Source organism: Acomys minous (genome assembly GCF_964271855.1).
Source record: "Acomys minous genome assembly, chromosome: 5".
Lineage (NCBI taxonomy): Eukaryota > Metazoa > Chordata > Mammalia > Rodentia > Muridae > Acomys > Acomys minous.
Genome location: NC_140494.1, coordinates 84,664,844 through 84,684,205, shown reverse-complemented (window position 1 = coordinate 84,684,205; position 19,362 = coordinate 84,664,844). Strand labels below are relative to the sequence as shown.

The window sequence follows — 19,362 nt, the reverse complement described above, 5'->3', positions numbered from 1 at the left end:
AAAACCCGGGAGGGAGGGATAGTGCTCTATGTAACCCCATTGCTGGAGGGCGGAGACAGAGACAGAGAGAGACACACACAGAGAGAAAGACAGAGAGACAGAGACAGAGAGATAGAGAGAAAGACAGAGACAGTGAGACAGGGAGAGATAGAGACAGAGAAAGAGAGACAGGGAGAGACAGACAGAGAGATTGGTTTAACAAGACAGGCACGCTGGAGAATGGAAGAGTACTAAGCTTGGGGCAGATGCAAGGGTCAAAAGTGTTTGTTTTGAGGCAAGGTTTTTGCTATGTGACCGCAGCCTTCCAAGAGCTGGGAGTATAGCCACATTCAGTATTCAGTTTAAAACGTCATGACTGTGGACTGGCAAGATGGCTCAGTGGTTAAAGGGGCTTGTCACACAAGCCTGACACCTGAGTTCAATCCCTGGAACCCACATAAAAGCGGAAGGAGAAAACCAACTCTGCAGGCCAGCCTGGTCTACAAAGCGAGTCCAGGACAGCCAAGGCTAACACCGAGACCCTGTCTTGAAAAATCAAAAAACAAAACAAAGGCAGCCACTGAAACTGGAAAAAGGCAACGTTTGAGTCAGGAGGGGCTGCTCTACGTGGTTTGGATCAGAAAGACGAGAGAAGCAGACAGATGAGGAGGGCACTTTACAGGAGCAGAGGAAGGGGCTGGGCTGGCTGGGCTCGCACACAGGACACCTGCTCTGCAATCGTAGGGCCAGTGTCCACCCACAGGCGTGAGTCAAGATGGAGTCAGAGCTGGCAGGGCAGGGCTTGGCATGTGCTAGGTTCCTTCCCCAGTACCACAATGAAGGCTGAGGCAAGAACTTTGAGTTTGAGGCCAGGGTGGGGTACAGATTCCCTCCCCCCCCCCCAAACACACACACACACACACACACACACACACATACACATACACAGAGTTGGTTTTGAAGGGGTGGGGACTGGGGATGCAGCTCCACAGAAGAGCACTTGCCTGGCATGTAGATGCCTTGGGTTTCATCTTAATACTGCGTAAGCCAGGTGCGCAGAGCTTTCAGAAGGGAGTGGCAGGAAAAGCACAGGTTCAAGACCAGCAGGCAGGCTGGAAGAAAAATGCAAACAAGAAGCCATCCATGGCTACATGGTGAGTTCAAAGGCAACTGGACTACACAAAAGGAAGCTGGGTGAAAAGGTGTCTCTAGGGAAGGGCTAAGGACTATGCAGGGTCAAAGGTCATGAAATCATGATAAAGATGACACTTAGGACCATGGGTGATATTTGAGAGCTTTCGAGGTCAAGAAAGTTTGCAGGTCAGTGGTGGTGTCTCAGTGGGGGTCAAAGACAGGCAATGGGATCACAACCAGATCAGGACACTACAAAGGTATTACATACATAGCACACACAGTATGGGTTCTCCTGGGGCGGGCAAGTCGGAGGCATGCTGGGGATCAGGGCAGAGCCCGCGTGACCCCCAAAGTAGTCCCCTGTCGCTCATCGCCAGGTTCTCCCCAATCGCCATCGATGGCATGAGTGGCCTGGCAGGCGTGGGCTTGTCTGGAGGTGCTGCAGGAGCTGGCTGGTGCATCTTCGTGTACAACCTGTCCCCAGAAGCCGATGAGAGTGTGCTGTGGCAGCTTTTCGGACCCTTTGGGGCGGTCACCAATGTCAAGGTTATCCGAGATTTCACCACCAACAAGTGCAAGGGCTTCGGCTTCGTCACCATGACCAACTATGATGAGGCAGCGATGGCCATTGCCAGCTTGAATGGCTACCGCCTGGGCGAGCGCGTGCTGCAGGTGTCCTTCAAGACCAGCAAGCAGCACAAGGCCTGAGCATTTACCGCCCTCCCTCCCCGGGCAGCAGAGAGAGAGAAAGAGAGAGAGAGAGAGAGAGAGAGAGAGAGAGAGAGAGAGAGAGAGAGAGAGAGATCACAAGAACAGGCAGACCCACACACCTGCAAAAAACACCACAGGGTGAGCATCAGAACGGGAAGGGGGTGCAGGGCATTGAGAGGAAGGGGACCCCCCCTGTACTCCCTGCTTTCCCCACCCCAGGCTGGGGCTTGTTCACTCTCTCGTCGTGGTTTGGTTCATGGTGATGGCTTTTGTTTCTTTTTTTCGGCTAAAAACAAAAAGAAGAAAGCAGAGAGGAGACCCCCCATCCCCCCTCACCCTCACCACCCTGCATGGGATGGCTTAGAGGACACAGTGATGCCCCACCCAGGCCTCCCTTGCCCAGGCCTGTCCTATACTGAGAGAAAGGGGAGGGAACAGGTTTAAAAATCCCCAAAGCAGCAAAAAAAACAAAAACACAAACATGAAAGAGGGGTGTGGGCGTCCCCGTCCCCCATCCCAGTCCCTGGGCAGAAAACAGGGAGCAGGGTGGGGCAGGGCAGGAAGCAGAAAAAAAAGGGGGTGGGGTGGGGTGGGAGGGGAAGAAAAACTCTATTTTTGTAAAAAGGGAAAAAGACCTCGTGGAGAATTTTTACTGGGGATTCTTGAACTTGAAAAAAAAATCACAAAAAAAGACAAAAAAAAAAAAAAAGAAACTATTTTGGCAAGTTATGTTTACCAACTAACTGGGGCAGGGGTGCAGGGAGCAGGGCTGAGGGCTGAGAGTCCATAGGGCCACCAGCACACACACACACACACACACACACACACACACACACACACACACACTTGTGGCCACAAGAAGGCAGGAAAGACATACCCTTGGACCTTGGGGCCACAGATACACAACACATACAGAAACAGTTCAGGATACATTCAGGAAGGTTGACCAAATCCACACCAGAGGATGGAGACACAGACAGAACCTTGGGGCTGCATAAACATATATGCAGACATTGGCTGCCTGTCTACAAAACCATGTGATGTGTGAAATCCACTGTGGCAGATGTGGATGTGAGAATCTGGACCCCAGTTCCCAGCGAGAGCTGGGGAGTGCAGCTCAGTGGGTAGAGAGCTTTCACAGAGCCTGGGTTCATCCCCAGCACTGAGTAAACATGGTGTGGTGGTACACGGACCTCATTCATCCTAGCTCTCAAAAGGTAGAGAAAGATCAGGTTCAAGGCTAGCCTTGGCTACATAGTGAGTTTGAAGTCAGCCTGGGCTACTACATAAGACCCTGTCTCAAAACACAAAACTAGAACCAAATAGGTCACCTAGAAATACACAACACCCAGGGACACACACCTATGTCCACAGCATCCTACAGGGCCAGACAAGGCGTTCCCACGTGAGACCCTGACTCAGTTACTTCCTCCAGCCAGGCTGGTCCAGCCACTTCTCCCTGGGCCCCCAACAAGCCCTAGCCCCGGGTCCTCTGCACAGACTCCTTAGCTCACCAGGGGCCTCCCTGCTGCCCCCCACACAGGCGTACACATATGGCGTCCATGCATCCAAACACAGATACCTCATTCTACTTTGGCATCACCATGGGCTGGAGGGGGCTCCCACTCCCCACAACACTGAGGCCAAAGGACCCCCCTATCCCTGGGGCTCAGCCTCCCTGGGTCCAGGGGGAGGCCTCTAGTCTCCTCCCTCAACTAGGGCCAGTGTGCTCCCTACCACAGCAAGCACCTAGCACACCCCGCCACACCCAGGGGTGGGTGGGCCCAAGGCGTCCCCCTACATCCCTTCCACTTGTCACCCTCTTTTGATTGTTGGGTTCTTTCGTCTTTTCTGGATTATGGGGGAACCATGGATGCAGCCTTCGTGAGCCCCGGCCCTGGCTTCTGACTGGATTTTGCATCCATAACCCCGCACCCTGACTTTTCCTTCTTTTATGCGAGTTCCAACAGAAGCCACAGGCTGGGGCCCCTGGGAGCCCCAGACCTTCAACCCACCCCTCAGTGGGCCCAGTCACAACCAAGAGTCGTGAAGCCCCCACCCCCACTCTACACTCTAGTTCTAATTGCTTTCTTCCGGTGTCCTCTGCGTTTGGTGTCTGGCCACGGCCCCATTTGAGCGTCCAACTCTCTCTCCCCACCCCTCCTGGTGTTGTTCTTAACCGTCTGTGGAGTTTCTGCTGCAAGGAACAAAAAGAAAAAAAAAAAAATTTAAAAAAAGACCAAAAAATAAAAAAAGGAAAAAAAAAAAAAAGAAAGAAAGAAAACTCAAACAGAAGATGAAATATAGCAACAGGAAAGAAAAAGAAAAGAAACAAAAACACACAAAGACAATTAAAAAAAAAAAGGAAAAAAAAAAAAGATAAACTGTCACCAGTTAACTTTCTTGTACTTTTTTGCTGAATTTAGCTTCATGTAGTTTTAACTTATTGCTATGTTAACTATTTATTCTCCTTGTTGGCCTGTAAGGACTTTGTGTATATTTCTGTTCTTTCATTGGTTTGCGAGTTGAAGGAACATGTTCCTTTCCTTTCAGTTTTGCTGAGATGTGGTTATGCCTAATTTATTTATACAAAGGGGAAGTGGAGTCATTAAAGTAATAATTATTAATAACAGTAATGGTAGCGGAGTGCCCCCAGGGGGTGCCGTGGGCTCTGTGGGGTGGGGTGGGGTCCCCACAGCTGGCGGTGCCCCGGGGCTCTCAATGGGATTGTTTTGCTATTGTCTTGAGAAGTTTTTCTGTCTATTTAGCTGGTGAACTCTAGCTTGCTCACGATACACCGAACCTATTTATTCTGGTGGTTTCTAAGTCTGCCCTTATCTTCCTTCTCCCTCCCAGCAGACAGGGACTCCCCGCCTCCAGGAGGGTCCGACCCCTTCTTTCCCTGGTGTTTCTGGGGTCTCCCCTGCCCTCCGCACACGCTGGAGGCATCCGAGCAATAAGGGCTGGGTTTGTCCCCCACCCTGGGGGGAGGGTGGGCTCTGAAGAGGGGGCACCTCCCCCCACCCCCTCCCACCAAGGCCTAGGTCCCTGCCCCCAAGACTGGAAGGAGGGGACTTTTTTTCTAAGACACAAGCTTAGCCCAGCCAGGCCCCTCCCTGGAGGCCAGTCCCCCAAGAGGGCCAGGCCAAGGGCTCCCAGGGAGAGGGGCCCTTGGGTCTTCCAAAGTCTCTGGGGGTCAGGGTTAGGGCCAGGGCCAGTGGGAAGAGGGCTCAGCCCCTCCAACCCTCCCTTCATCCTGTTTATTGGGAAAGTCTCAAACCATGACAGAGCCCATGTTGGAGGTGATATAAGAACTGTAGAAAAAACAACAAAAAAACCAAACCTCAACCCAAACCCAAGAACACTTCAAGTTATGTTTAGACTATTTATTACCGAGATTCCAGGCCTGGCCGCGGTAACTGACTTTTACATGGAATTGTTTAATTATTTGTACTTTTCATGCCAGAAAATAAAAAGTTCAGAATCTTAAGAGTCGGGTGGTTTGTGTAAGTTGGTGTGCGAGGGTGTTGAGACACCTGGGAAAGGGAACCATCCCTCCAGGGCTTTCTAAGGACGGCCTCCCCTAAGCAGGGAGCCTCAGGCTGACCACAGCCTATTACTACTAACTGTGGTGCTACAGGATCTCAACGTGGCTACTTCCTGATCCTTTTGTAGGTGTGACAGACACCTGACACAGGTCATGGCAGGAAGGCCTGCAGTAGGAGCTGCTGCCACACTGCACAGCCATCAGGAAGCAGAGGCTTCAGTGGCTGGGGTGCTTGCCGCCAAGCCTGACCTCAGTTCCATCCCAGGAACTACCCGAGGTTTGTCTCAGGCAACGCCAGGTCCTGCCAACCGGACAGGCACGATCACCACATTCCACATTTGCTGTCTGTTCCCACTTATCCTGTTCCTCACCCCACAATGAAAACAGACCCAGCCTGGCACACTGGCTCATGCCTTGGGAGACTGAGGCAGTCCTGAGGCTAGCCTAGACTACATAAAGAGACCAACAGGGAAAAAAAAGGGCACACAATGTGGGAGCGTCACATTTATTGTTCTGAGGTCACATGTCAAGTCATCACTCATCTCCCACCAGCAGGGGAGGCAGGAGTGAGGTGGGGTGCAGAGGTTAACCCGCCACCCCAGGAATCCAAGGAGGGTAAACTCATTATCCATCTCTGGGGACTGCTGGGGCCTCAGGAACGTGGCTTGGCTAGCCTGGGCTAGCCTGAGCCAGAAACAGGACTTCGAGCCCCACAGGGTGTTCCTGCTACCTGAAGGGGTGGGTAGCCTGTTGCGCAGACCACGCGATGAGTAGACTGGTTTCGGGCACTAAGGTTCTAGGATGGAAGACAGACAGAATTAAAAAGACGGGAGGGGCTGGGATGGGCAAGGGCTAGGGCAAGCGTGTAGGAAGCCCCAGTTCCCACCCCAGTTCCCACCCCAGTTCCCACCCCAGTTCCCACCCCAGCACTGGAAAAGATGAGTCTCAGCAGACAGACTGTCTGCCTAGCACACAGAAAGTCCTGGAGTCAGTCATCAGTACTGCACGCCTTGGCATGGCAGGACAGTGGAAACAGGATTGACAGATCCTCAAGGCGAGCCTGGACTACATAACACTGGAGTAGTGGTGCGTGCCTGTAATCCCAGCATTCAGGGAGGCAGAGGCAGGTGGATATCTGTGAGTTCAAGGCCAGCCTGGTATACAAAGCAAGTCCAGGGCAGCCAGGGCTACACAGAGGAACCCTGTCTCGAAAAATGAAAAGAAAAGAAAAGAAAAGAAAAGAGCCCTTAGGAGGCAGAGGGCAGAGGCAGGCAAGTCTCTGTGAATTTGAAGCCAGCCTGGTCTATAGAGTAAGTTCCAAGACAGCCAAGGCTATGTAGAGACCTTGGGTCAAAACAAATCAAAAAACTGTCTTAAGAAAATATGGGCCTAGCCAGGTAGTGGTGGCGCACGCCTTTAATCCCAGCACTCAGGAGGCAGAGGCAGGCGGATGGCTGTGAGTTAGAGGCCAGCCTGGTCTACAAAGGGAGTTCAGGACAGCCAAGGCTAAACAGAGAAACCATGTCTCGGAAAACAAAAAATAAACATGGGCCAGCTGGGCGGTGGTGTGGCTCCCCGCACTTGGGAGGCAGATCTCTGAGTTTAAGGCTAGCCTAGTCTACAGAGCAAGTTCCAGGACAGTGAGAGCCTGTCTAAAAAACAAGACAAAGTGAGGGGCACGGCCTAGGAGAGCAGTAGCTGTGCACACTGGAGCGGGCAGAGCTTGTCTCCTTACCGGGCTACAGCTCATCGTGGTCTCCATCAGTGGGTGCTTCTGGCGGTGGCTCTGCACAAGCTGCTGGTGTCATCAGCTCCATGAGGTACTCACAGCGACTGGGCTCCGTGGTACTGGTCACCACTGTCTCTTTGCCACACAGCAGGCGTACCTAAGGATTGGAACAGAACAGGGGGATGCTGGACCTGGCTGGGCTGTCCAGGCCTGGTTCCCCATAGCTCTGGGGTCAGGTACTCACTGTGGTGGAGCGGTTGGGGCCCTGCCAGCAGCCAGTGCCCTGCTCGTACTTCATGGCACTGAACCTGTCATGCTCAGGACCAGCCCAGGAGCCCCACGTGCTGTGCGAGAGAGAGCAGGGGTGCTGAGTGCCCGGCCAGTGGGTGGTTGGAGGCAGGGAAGGACAGCAAACTTCCAGCTACTCACCCCAGGCTGGTCGGGGAACCCCCATGTTTGGGCTTCTGGGAGACTAGTTTGAACGGGCAAAGCCGGTAGATGTACCTAAGGGCAGGGAGGAGAGCTTGTGAGCGACAGGACACAGGGACCGTAGGCACCACCTCCCAGCTCTTCTCCACCTCCTTACTACGCAGGCTCACAGCACTGTAGCGTGCACTGACCTCTGGGCTCTATCTGTGTCCCCCTTTTTTAGACTGGGTTACACATAGCCTAGGCTAACTGCAAATATGCCAAAGTAGTTAAAACCGGCCTTGAACTTATGGTCCTCCTTTCACCCACCTCAAGTATGCACCACTATGCCCAATTTAATGAGGTGCTGGGGGTGGTGCCCTCCTGCCTCAACCCTCCAGCGACGGGATTACAGATAGCAGCTGCAACTTCTTGTCTGCCCAGTGCCCTCCCCTGCATCTTCCTCCCTGATCCCCACCCCTCCAAGAACCAGGATGTACTCATTGGTGCTGAGCTCGTAGCACTGGCTGTAGAGGTATGCAAACTCCCCGGAGGGACCGAAGTCAAAGGAGATCTCTTGTTCCAAACTCCTGGGAAAGTAGGTCCAGAGGTTAAAGGAAGTGAGGACACAAGAGGCCACCACAGAAGGGCCCAGCTGCAAGCTGAGCAGACACAGGTTGTGCCTGGGGCCCTGCAAGAGCCGGGCTGGCATCGCCTCCAAAGCGAAGGTGGTAAACTGTGGCTGGGCAGGAGGCAGCCTTGGGGCCCGTACCTGATGGACTCTTCCATCTCTTTCAAGGACCGTTCAGCTTCCTCAAACTTGTTCCGGGCCTCCTGTGCAGCTGAGGGAAGGAAATCAGAGTGCACCCCATTTCCATGAGAGAAGAGACAGAATGGGGCCCCACAGAATGTGACAGCCGCCTCTTCCTCTCTGGGTTTGCCCCCAACAAGGACAGACCTCTAGGCCTTGCCAGCTGCAGTGAGCCCCCTCTGCTGCCTGGCTCTCTGGAGTACAGGGCCAGGGCTCCTGGGACCCAGCCGACTCCCAGCCTGCTCCGGATGTTACAAACAAGTGCAGCCCATGAGGAAAGAGGACTCTGGGGGATAAGAACAGCATCCCCAAGCAACCCTGGCATCCAGGGGACAGCAGCAGACCTGCTGTTAGGAGGGGGCCTGAGTGTTCAACAGGGAAGCTGGGTCCCTTCCTATCCAGGTCCCCACTCACCATCGATGACAGCCTGTGTCTCCTCATCATAGGGTGGCATCTTTTCATCCTCAGTGGGGCTGGCAGGCTGTGGGGGCTGCAGAGGGGGCGGAGCCTCCTGGGGAAGAGGTGGGGTCCAGTCAGCAGGCAGCCCCACCTACCCACCTGCCCACCATTCTCCCAACACACACCTTGGGTTGCTCCCCCTGCACCTCCTCCTCGTCTTCCTCTTCCTCTTCTTCTGGCTCCTCCTCCTCTTCCTCCTCCTCTGTAGGCGGCAACACCGGTGGCTGCTCTTCTTTGGGCTCAATCACATCCACAGTGGAAGGGGCAGGCATGTCAGTGGGCAGCACCTGGCAGACCCAGAAGTGAGGAGGCCAATGCTGAGGAAGACTGGGGCCACTGGTTCGCACATCTGGGAGAGCTGGCCTCCTCGGCGTACCATGTGCCAGCACAGGAGGTGGCATTTTTGTGACAGGATGCATCAGGACCACTTCCCCTCCTTTCCCTACATACCTCAGAGCGGTACTTGTCCCTGATGGCGGCCCAGACACGGTCATAGAAGGAGGTAGGGTCAGTCTGTGCGTCCCCACTGAGAAGGGCCTGCATTTGTTGGGGTAGATCGAGTTAGGGCCTCCACAAGTCCATACAATACACCCCACCCCAGGCATTTACAACCAGGGACCATGCCACACCAGAAGGGCTAGGTGTGATGACCAGGAGGGACAGCACTGGCCTGATGAGGTACCAAGGTGGGGAAGTAAGGGGACATCAGGACAAGACACAGGCGTACAGAGGCAGTGCCAGAGTCCGCCGTTCACTAAGCCAAGATCCAGAAGGACAAGAAAGGGCACTTTGCAGCAGAGATGGACGGAGGTGCAGAGCTGGGGATGGAGGCCCAGGGACAGCATGTACAGGACGCCCACACCGAGGCACCAAGTAGAAGCCAAGGTGGGGGTGGGGGCAGGCATGGGAACAGGCTCCACACCGCCCTGGTACTGGGCCAGGGTGGCACCAGGTGGCTGAATGGCCTCACCTCCAGCCAGCAGGAAGCTCTTCATCAGAGCTGGCCTGGCCGGGCCGGGCCCCTCTCACCCTGAATTCCCTCTAGGTCAGTGGTCTTTCCCAGTCCCAGGACAAGGACAGAGTGAGTACCTGGGCCTCCTCCTCAGACAGCGCTCCATCTCCATCGGCGTCCAGCTCCGGGTGAGTCTGTAACTCAGCCAGCGAGACCCTGTCGAGTGCAGGGCAAGGAAGCATGAGGCTCCCCTGGGGCCTCTGCATGTGAAGGTGGGGGCTGGGCTGGAAGGGCAGAGGCCCAGTCACGTCCCACTTTCCCCTGTAAGAGATCTAACTTGCCTGGCGTGGTGGCGCATGCCTTTAATCCCAGCACTCGGGAGGCAGAGGCAGGCGGGTCACTGCAAGCTCCAGGCTAGCCTGGCCTACAAAGTGAGTCTAGGACAGCCAAGGCTGTCTCAAAAAAACCAAAAAAAAAAAGGGGGGGGGAGAGCGCACGCACTCTAACTCTGGAGGGGAGGGGCACACAGCAGTTGGGAGAGTGGCCTTGGAAGACATTTAGACCCTACATTCCCAACCACTATTTCTTGACCCACCTGCTTCTGTCCCACATGTCAACACCTTACAACCACCCAAGGGTGACAGCTCTCACCTGCAATCCCAAGGCTCCAGAGGCCAGGCAGGAGCAAAGTAAACTTGAGAGCAGCCTGGCTACATGATGTGTTTAGGCCAGGTTGGCTAGACTGGCCCACCTGGGTTGGGATGGGGACCCCCAATGGGTAGTGCGGCAGCTGCACTTACAGCCCGTCCTTGTTGTCATCCAGTTCCTGGAAGGCACTGGCCGCCAGCTCCTGTTCCCGCCGGGCCTTGGCAGCAGCTTGCTGCTCTGTAGAGGGAGGACTCTGTCACCCTGTGCCACAAGGGGCCAAATCCCACCGAGTCTTGCCCTCCCCAAACAGTGAGACCAGCTTTGCACTGAGTGCTGGGGAGAGCCCTGGGAGGGAGGACAGATTTAGGAGCAAGATGGCTCGGCAGGTACAGAAGCTTGTCACCAAGCCTGAGAACCAGAGCTCAGTGCCTGAGCACATCGTGGAAGGAGGGCACCGACTGCTCTGACTTCCACATGTGTGCACACCTTCCCTCCCCACCTTCCCACAGACACAGCGCTTAAAGCCTTGGGGTTGGGGAGCTGGGAGAAGGGCAAGTGAAGGCCTGGGCTGGCAAAGCTGGAGCAGCGGAACCGGCAGATGTGTCCACGGTCCCTGCCAGCGGACAGACAGCTGGCAGACCAGCAGGGTGTTCCCTCACAGTGGCCAAGAGGACATCACAAAGTACAACCGCTTGATGCTCAGAGCCCCTCCAGAGCCTGCAAGGCCCAGGTGACCTGTCCCAACAGGAACCTCCTCGCCCTCCCTTCTCAGGGCTCTTCACCTAAGGGACCTGGTCTTTCCTTGCTTGACTAGGGTCTAATGTACCTCAGGCTGGCCATTCCCGTATCGTGGAGACTGGCCTTGAATTCTCTTTTTTCTTTTTTGGCTTTTTTCAAGATAGGATCTCACTATGTAGCTCTGGCTGTCATGGAAATCACTCTGTAGACCAGGCTGGCCTTGAACTCATAGAGCTGACTGCTAAGATTAAAAGCATGCCCAGCTGATCTTGAATTCTTTTTTTTTTTTAAGATTTGTTTATTTATTATGTATACAGTGCTCTGCCTGCATGTACACCTGCACACCTGAATATCATTATAGATGGCTATGAGCCACCATGTGGTTGCCGGGAACTGAACTCAGGACCTCTGGATGAGCAGCCAGTACTCTTAACCTCTAAACCATCTCTCCAGCCTCTGACCTTGAATTCTTTTTGTTGTTGTTGTTTTGTTTTGTTTTTTCGAGATAGGGTTTCTCTGTGTAGCTTTGGTTGTCCTGGACTCACTTTGTAGACCAGGCTGGCCTCGAACTCACAGCGATCCGCCTGCCTCTGCCTCTCGAGTGCTGGGATTAAAGGTGTGCACCACCATGCCCAGCCCATGACCTTGAATTCTTAATCCATCACCTAAGAGCTGGAACAGTAGCCTCCACAGCCTGGCTCTTTCTTACACTTTGTTTATTAGAGATAGGGCCTCACTGTAGTCCAAGTTGGTCTGGTATTTCTAATCCTCCTGCCTTAAATGTCCAAGAGCTGGGGGTGACAGGGGCATGCCTGCTGGGACAAAGGTGGGGACTAACAGGAGAGCCTCTTGTCACCTCAGGAGCATTAGCCAGAAAAGATCCGTCCTATCCTTATCTAGATTCATACACTGTGTAAGCTGAAGGCTTATTAGCACAGTGGGAGAGCCCTGCCTGGGATGCAGGTGAGGGCTGAGACACACCAGCAGGAAGGCAAGGGCTGGCCAAGCACAAAAAGGCACTGGGTTCATTCCAACCACTGGGAGTGAGCTGCACATTGCTCGAGAGGTCAAAATCTCAAACCTTCAACTTGGGCTTAGGATCCCTGGAAGGGAAGGTTCCAGGCACCAGACAACAGGAAAATAGTCTCTAGAGGAGGATCTTGCTACCAAGGCTACAAACTACTCCCTCCTACAGTTGCCACATGTGCCGACCGACTCAAAGATAAGCAGGTATGCAGAGAAATGAGCCGTCATGGTAATAAATAAAAAACAAAACCGCAAACATCCATTATATGGAGACAGGAGGACCAGGAATTCAAGGTCTTCCTCGGCTAGATAGTAAATTCAAGGCCAGCCTGGGCTAACAAGACCCTGCCTCAAAAGGTGGGGTGTGCTGAAAGCACTTGGCTAGCTTACTGTATTTTTTGGACCATAAGACACACCTTTTCCCTCAAAAGTGGGGCGGTGTATGTGTGTGTGGGGGGGGGGGGGTTAAGGTGGGCCTGATGTTCCAATTGCTGTTTTTACTGTTTTTTCTTGTTTTACTGCTCCAAAAACTGGGTGTGACTTATACTTCGAAAAATATGGTATATTCGGGCCTTCATGGGGGGAGAAGTCAGTCCACCACAGCGGCCTGTTCCCGGCCTGGGCGGAAGCCCCTGCTGCCCACAGCTTACCTTCCCACATCCTCATGTGCTGCTCTTTGGCCTCTTTCTCCGGCTTCTCTGCTTCTTCCTTCACGGTCCGCAGCAGCTCCACCTGGTCTTCCAGAGACTTCTTTCCAGCCTGAAGCTCAAAAAGCTTACTCTGGAGGAAAAGTAGAAGGCAAGAGGCCAGTCTACTTCAGCTTGGTCTTCTCTTCCAGCCCCAAAATCTTTCCAAAACACCCAGGATTCCCTGTGGCTCTGAGGAGCCCAGAAGCCAGATGCAGTCCACGATGCCCCACATGACAGGGCTCTTACCCAGGCCCACTGGTTGCAGCCCAATCATTTAAACTTGACTTTCTTTACATTCTCTTTTTCATTTTTATTTTTTGATGAGGGATACAAGTGACAGTCAGAGGACAACTCACAGTCAATTTTCTCCTGTCCTGGGAACCAAGCTCAGGTCATCAGGCTTGGTGGCGAGTGCTTGTCACTGAGCCACGTCACTACCATGCCCAAGCTAAAACTCAGGACAGCACCACACCCCTCCACCCTTCTGCCTCCACTTTTTCACTCGTGCAATTCTTTTGGCCTGGAACACATGCCATGGCTGACTTGAACTACCCTACAGATTTCAGTTAAGATAGCCCCTCCTCCAGGAAGTCATCACCATTTCCTGCCCCTAAGATGGGTGAGAGTAACCATGCAAGAAAGCTCTTGATGACCTAAGGTCCCTGAACCTCCCTCCCCAACAACAGGGACAGAACTTTCTAACTACCCTAGACAGGTGCAAGTCTGGTTATAGCCTGCATAACACCCAGTATACCCTGGCCATCTATTTATATTCTGAAAAGCAACAGGGCTAGGAGTATAGTACAGGGATGAACACCTGCCTAGAATCCCCAGTGAGGGGCTGGGGTGGAGCTCAGTGGTAGAGCCCCTGCCTAGAATCCCCAGTGAGGGGCTGGGGTGGAGCTCAGTGGTAGAGCCCCTGACTAGAATCCCCCAGTGAGGGGCTGGGGTGGAGCTCAGTGGTAGAGCACCTGCCTAGAATCCCCCAGTGAGGGGCTGGGGTGGAGCTCAGTGGTAGAGCCCCTGACTAGAATCCTGCAGTGAGGGCCTGGGGTGTGGCTCAGTGGTAGAGCCCCTGCCTAGAATCCCCAGTGAAGGGCTAGGGTGTAGCTCAGTGGTAGAGCCCCTGCCTAGAATCCCCAGTGAGCGGCTGGGGTGTGGCTCAGTGGTAGAGCCCCTGCCTAGAATCCTGCAGTGAGGGCCTGGGGTGTGGCTCAGTGGTAGAGCCCCTGCCTAGAATCCTGCAGTGAGGGCCTGGGGTGTGGCTCAGTGGTAGAGGCCCTGCCTAGAATCCTGCAGTGAGGGCCTGGGGTGTGGCTCAGTGGTAGAGGCCCTGCCTAGAATCCTGCAGTGAGGGCCTGGGGTGTGGCTCAGTGGTAGAGCCCCTGCCTAGAATCCTGCAGTGAGGGCCTGGGGTGTGGCTCAGTGGTAGAGGCCCTGCCTAGAATCCCCCAATGAGGGCCTGGGGTGTGGCTCAGTGGTAGAGCCCCTGCCTAGAATCCCCCAATGAGGGCCTGGGGTGTGGCTCATGAGTGGTAGAACAAACTCTCCTTGACAGGCTGGGTTGCTGCTTAGTACTAGAGTTCTGTCTAGCTTGTAGAGGCCCTGGGTTCCATCTTTAACACAAAAATAAAAGAAAATGAGATGTGGGTGTCATGGTGCACATTTTGATCCCAGAACTCAGGAGGCAGAGGCAGGTGAATCTCTGTGAGTCTGAGGTCAGTCTTATCTACATAAAAAATTCCAGGCCAGCCAGAGCTATAGTGAGACTGTCTCAAAAAAAATTTAAAAGCGGGGGTCGGATGGGATGGGTACAGCAATGTGAATAAAAAGTATCCCAGGCAGCTCTGGTCTAAGGATTTGGAAATGAGTTCCCATAGCCCTTGTGAGATGCTTCCGCCTGGGTCAGGACCCCTCAACCTAGCCTGTCACCAGACTCTTCCTCCCCTGGCAAGTAAAGGTCACATGGAACTGACCTCACCACCTGGCTTCCCAGACCCCCTGAACTGGAAAGGGCAACCACTGCCCACTGATCTAAGCAGGGGGCCTTCCAGCATCTCAATCCAGAGTCTCCAAGCCAAGGGAGTGGGAGAGAAGCCTGCAATCTCTCTTGGACAGAATCAGAGTCGGGGTCTTGTCTTAGGATGTCCCAAGCACTGCCGCTGCTAAACCAAGGATGAGGCAAGCCAGTGGCAGGTGAGGGAGGCTCTTGGGTCTAAGAAAGTCATCAAGTACTTACCACACCGATTCAATGCAGCAGTTCCTACTGCCATTAAGCTGATAGCTTTCCCCAGAACTAGGGTGTCAAGACACCAACCCAGGATGCAGACAGTGAGGCTGGAGATACGAAGGGATGTGCTTCCTGTCCCCAGGAGTTAACACTTCTGGCTCATAAGCCGATAGCCTCTCACTCGGGAAAAGCTCAGCCAACCATGGGCTCACCACAGCCCAGCGTCAAGGGGGACACTCCACCTGCATTTGCAGCCCAACACTCAGGAAACCCAGGCCCAGGTCCCACTGACGGGTTTCTCTGGTCCCTCACCTGCTTCTCTTCCCGGGCTGTCTTCCATTCTTCGATGAGCAGTTTCTTGAGGCGGAACCCTTCTCGGGTGACCTCGGCCAGCTGCTGCAGGGACTCTTTTTCCTTACGGCCCTTCTCTCTGGGGTAGACACACACAAATCCCACTAAAGACACTCAGGACCCAGGAGGTTTCCCTTTTCCAGAAGGGCTTAAGGCACCTGCCAGCTGCAGGCACGCCCTCCATGAACAATGCTGAGAAAGGCAAGACACAGAAAACAGCCTCCTCACCCTGCCCCTCCAGATTCTTTTGACCTTAGAGGCCTTAGGTCTGTCCTTGAGAAAAAGGACAGTGTGACAGTGCACAGCTCGCCTGTCCTTGGGATTACAGGACCGTACTGAAAATGATGAGGTACAGGGTTGGAAGCTAGTCCCCAAAGTGACAAAGAGGCTGGTCATAGTGACACACACCTTTAATCTCAACACTTGGGAGGCAGCCTGGTGTATGTAGTTGAATGCCAAGCCACACAGTCAGACCCTGTCTCATAACTAAACAAAAAAAAAAAATCAAAACCAAACACAAGAACCACACGATTATCAGGTGTGGTGGCAAACACCTGTAAATTCCAGCCGTCAGGCAAGAAGAACAGCAGCTCGAGGTTAGGATTGGCTAGCTAGCCAACCTTGAGGTTAGTCTCAAAAAGTAAATCAAAGCCCAACAAGACAGCACACAGCTGTGATCTTAGCAACTGGAAGACAGACACAGAAGGATCATCTCCAAGTTCCAGGCCACCCATGGTAAGCCTGAGACCCTGTCGCAAAAAGTAAGACAGGGGCTTGGGAGATGGCTCGGTGGGTAAGAATACATGTTACATAACCACAAGGGCCTGAGTTCAAATCCCCAGCAACCACCAAAAAAATCTAGTTGTGACCACATAAACCTGGAACCCAGCCTTATAGGGGGTGGAGATGGGGATTGCTAGGGCTTTCTGGTGACCAGCCTACCTCAAGGAATAAAGCAGAGCAAGTGAGAAAAAAAAATCCACAACATGTCCTCTTAGCTTCCGCATGCACACATCTGCACACGTGTGTCTATACTAACTTACACACATACCACATAAACCCGGGAGTGGTGGCACACAATTCTAATCCCAGCACTCGGGAGGCAGAGACAGGCGGATCTCTGTGAGTTCGAGGCCAGCCTGGTCTACAAAGTGCGGGGGTGGGGGTGGGGTGGAATATGTTCACCTAACTAGAGTTCAAGTTCATGCTACCACCAAACACAAGTCAAGTCACCTCTTTTCCTGCACTTATGTTTTTTTTTCCCCCCAGGTTTTTGTTTATTTGGTTAGTTGGCTGATTTTCATTTTTTTGAGTCAGAGTCTCCGGCAGGGCCAGGCTTCAGATTGATTATGTAGTCAAAGCTGATCTTGATTTCTGATCCTCCTGCCTCCACCTCCCAAGTGCTGTGATTACAAGCCTTTGTCCCGTTTCCCCATTTGGAACAGGTAAACAACCTTCACTACTTCATAGCTAGAGGGAATGAATGCTGTTCTGTGCGGCTCCCAACGGGCACGGCCAGCGGATTCACAAAAAAACAAAAGGAGCCACAGTGGTGTAAGCCTGCAATCCTGGTGCTCAGGAGGTTAATGAAGGAGACGCTTGACCACATTCCAGCTGACCAGGGACACAGAGGGGGCCTATCTCTAAAGAAACAAGGCAGGGGCTAGAAGAGACGCACTTGCTGATTTACCAGAGGGCCTGAGTCTGGCCTCTGACTCCAGCTCCAAGGGGTGAGACACCCTCTTCTGACCTCTGCAGACATGCATGTGGGTGGCATGGGTCGTGTGATCTCTCTCTCTCTCTCTCTCTCTCTCTCTCTCTCTCTCTCTCTCTCTCTCACACACACACACACACACACACACACACACACAACCATAAAAATAAACCTGCCTCCCAAGCACTGGGACTGGAGGTGTGTATCACCATGCTCAGCAAAGGAAAATTAAATCTTAGAGCCAGACATGGTGGCGCACACCTGTAATCCTAGCACTCAGGGAGGCAGAGGCAGGTGGATCGTTCCAAGTTCAAGGCCGGTCTAGAAAGCAAGTCCAGGATAGCCAGGGATACACACAGAGAAGAAACCCTGTCTCAAAAAAAAAAAACGAAAAGAAAGAAAGGTGCAGGGCACCCTGGGTACCCCACTGTTACCCACCCACCTGCAGGTGTTCTCACAGCCGGTGCCACTGTTGTACTCATCTGTACCATCACAGCAATCTGAGACAGAGGTAAGGGCCAAGATCAAAGAGGGCAGGGCTTCCTCTGGCTGGCCCGGCCTCCTTCCCGAAATCCCAGGGAAGCATCCACACTCACCACATATCCCATCGTTAACCCGGCTGGAGGGGACGTACAGGGGCTTGTACCCAGTGTTGGTGCAGTGGAAGCTGCCATTGGGACAAGCAGCTGTGCCTGCAGAAAAAAAAGAGAGAGCTTGCTGAGTGTGCTCCAAGCCAGACGGGTCGCATCTACTCATAGGAAGCACCAGAAATTTCGGTGTCAATTGGGTGTGGTGTGCTTGTCTGTCACCCCAGCACTTGGGAGGTAAACACAGGAGGATCAGTAGTTCAGGCAGTTCTCAGTTAAACCATGTGTTCAAGGCCAGTGTGTCTCAAAAAGAAAAATAAACCAAGGAACAACCCGGAATAAAAACCCTGTATTTTCAGGTGCCTGCAACAGAGCCCTCCAGTATTTGCCAGCTTCTCCTAGGTCTGTTCCTTCAAAAAGCCTGGCAACCCCTTTCCACCTCTTCTTTGCCTTCCTAGTCCCCAGAACGCCATTCACTCACACCACACCCCCCCACCTCTGAGAGGGGCTCTTCCTGACCAGAAACCTCACCTCCTCCCGGAAGCCATTTCTAGTTCTCACGATGACATTTGCTGACTTGGCCATAAACCTGAACCTGTGCTCCTTGACTGGGGAATGGAAACCAGGGACTGGCACCTACAAATTCTGCCACCGAGCTAACCCACGCCAACAGGGATCTCGTTTCTGTGCATACTTCTGTTCATGGAGCAGAGGACAACGGGAAGAGGGGGCCCTAATTTTTACGGGGCATCTACCCTTAGCAGGCTCATGTAGTGAGCAAGGAACAAATGCGGGAAAGGCTCACCAGGCTCATCTGAACCATCCTTGCAGTCGCAGTAATCATCGTTCACCTGGTCGAATGGGATGGTGGCGGTGCCGTCCAAACACGTGAAAGGCTTGGATTCGTCATAGAAATGATGGTCTGGTGAGGAGAACAAGAGGCCCAGCCCAGATCTTTAGTAAATACTACTTCTGCCCTACCCACTCACCAGTTAAAAAATGCTACGGGAGACTGAGAGGAAAGACTGAAAAGGCCCCTCCCGACCACCTCGCCAAGCATAAAGAGGACTCACTGCTGAGGGAAACGCCCCGGGGTCTCTTAACCTCTACCGCCCAACAGAGGGGTAGCAGCAGCGGCAGAAGCAACATCCCGTCCTGGCCGTCACCGGAAGTGTGCTTTGCAGCAGGAAGCAGGCTGTAGGAATATAAGCGATATTCTTACTGCAAGAAAGAATGAAACATCCAGTCTTTGGGAGAGGGCTGCTTATCCAAGAATGGGCTTACCGCTGCTCCCGGGGGGGGGGGAGGCTCAGTAGGAGCTGGAGATGCAAAGCCTGGAGGTCTCCCCACCCCGAGCCCGTGGAAAAATCTCAAAGGAAACCTTAGGTGTCTGTGACAGAGTGAAGTAGGCAACTCCCGCCAACAGGCTGAAAGGACTTCCAATCCCTCCATACTGCCCTCCCCGCTGCAACCTATAAGAAATTAGGATGCCTTCCTCCCCTCGCTGCTTAATCACCTACACGAGGCTGAAGCAAAGATCAATAGCCACCACACCAGGTTGGCTGAGCAGCCAGGGTTCCTGCAGCAGCAAGAAAGCGGAACGAGCTACGGTACGTCACTTCCGTTTTGCTCGCCGCGTTTGGGGAACA

At 53.4% G+C, this 19,362-nt stretch overlaps 2 protein-coding genes across 6 annotated transcripts in view; one reads left to right on the top strand and one right to left on the bottom strand.

The window, feature by feature from the left end:
• Nucleotides 1-5,314, top strand: part of ELAVL3 (ELAV like RNA binding protein 3) — a 38,192-nt gene extending 32,878 nt beyond the window's left edge. For 2 of the 3 annotated variants that reach the window (XM_084783927.1, XM_084783926.1), the window contains exon 7: nt 1,470-5,314. In XM_084783927.1, coding sequence (XP_084640053.1) covers nt 1,470-1,821 — 352 coding nt within the window. In that variant the 3' untranslated portion in view covers nt 1,822-5,314. The remainder of the gene's footprint in view (nt 1-1,469) is intronic. The other variant, XM_084783928.1, reaches the window with a different exon arrangement.
• Nucleotides 5,315-5,862: 548 nt separating this feature from the next.
• On the bottom strand, nt 5,863-19,354 carry PRKCSH (PRKCSH beta subunit of glucosidase II). Of its 3 annotated transcripts, none has more exons than XM_084783923.1 (18): nt 19,234-19,354; nt 18,787-18,908; nt 18,519-18,635; nt 17,723-17,818; nt 17,569-17,626; nt 15,374-15,491; nt 12,793-12,922; nt 10,531-10,615; nt 9,868-9,946; nt 9,229-9,315; nt 8,904-9,065; nt 8,734-8,830; nt 8,281-8,350; nt 8,009-8,098; nt 7,530-7,604; nt 7,345-7,444; nt 7,107-7,257; nt 5,863-6,167 (listed from the first exon to the last, which is right to left on the bottom strand). In XM_084783923.1, exons 2-17 carry the CDS (start codon nt 18,860-18,862, stop codon nt 7,111-7,113), a joined length of 1,587 nt encoding a protein of 528 aa, XP_084640049.1. In that variant the 5' UTR covers nt 18,863-18,908; nt 19,234-19,354; the 3' UTR covers nt 5,863-6,167; nt 7,107-7,110. The 3 variants fall into 3 exon arrangements, with proteins under 3 accessions (XP_084640049.1, XP_084640051.1, XP_084640050.1); XM_084783925.1 differs by having other exon boundaries at nt 8,925-9,065; XM_084783924.1 differs by having other exon boundaries at nt 19,230-19,343.
• Nucleotides 19,355-19,362: the final 8 nt, after the last annotated feature.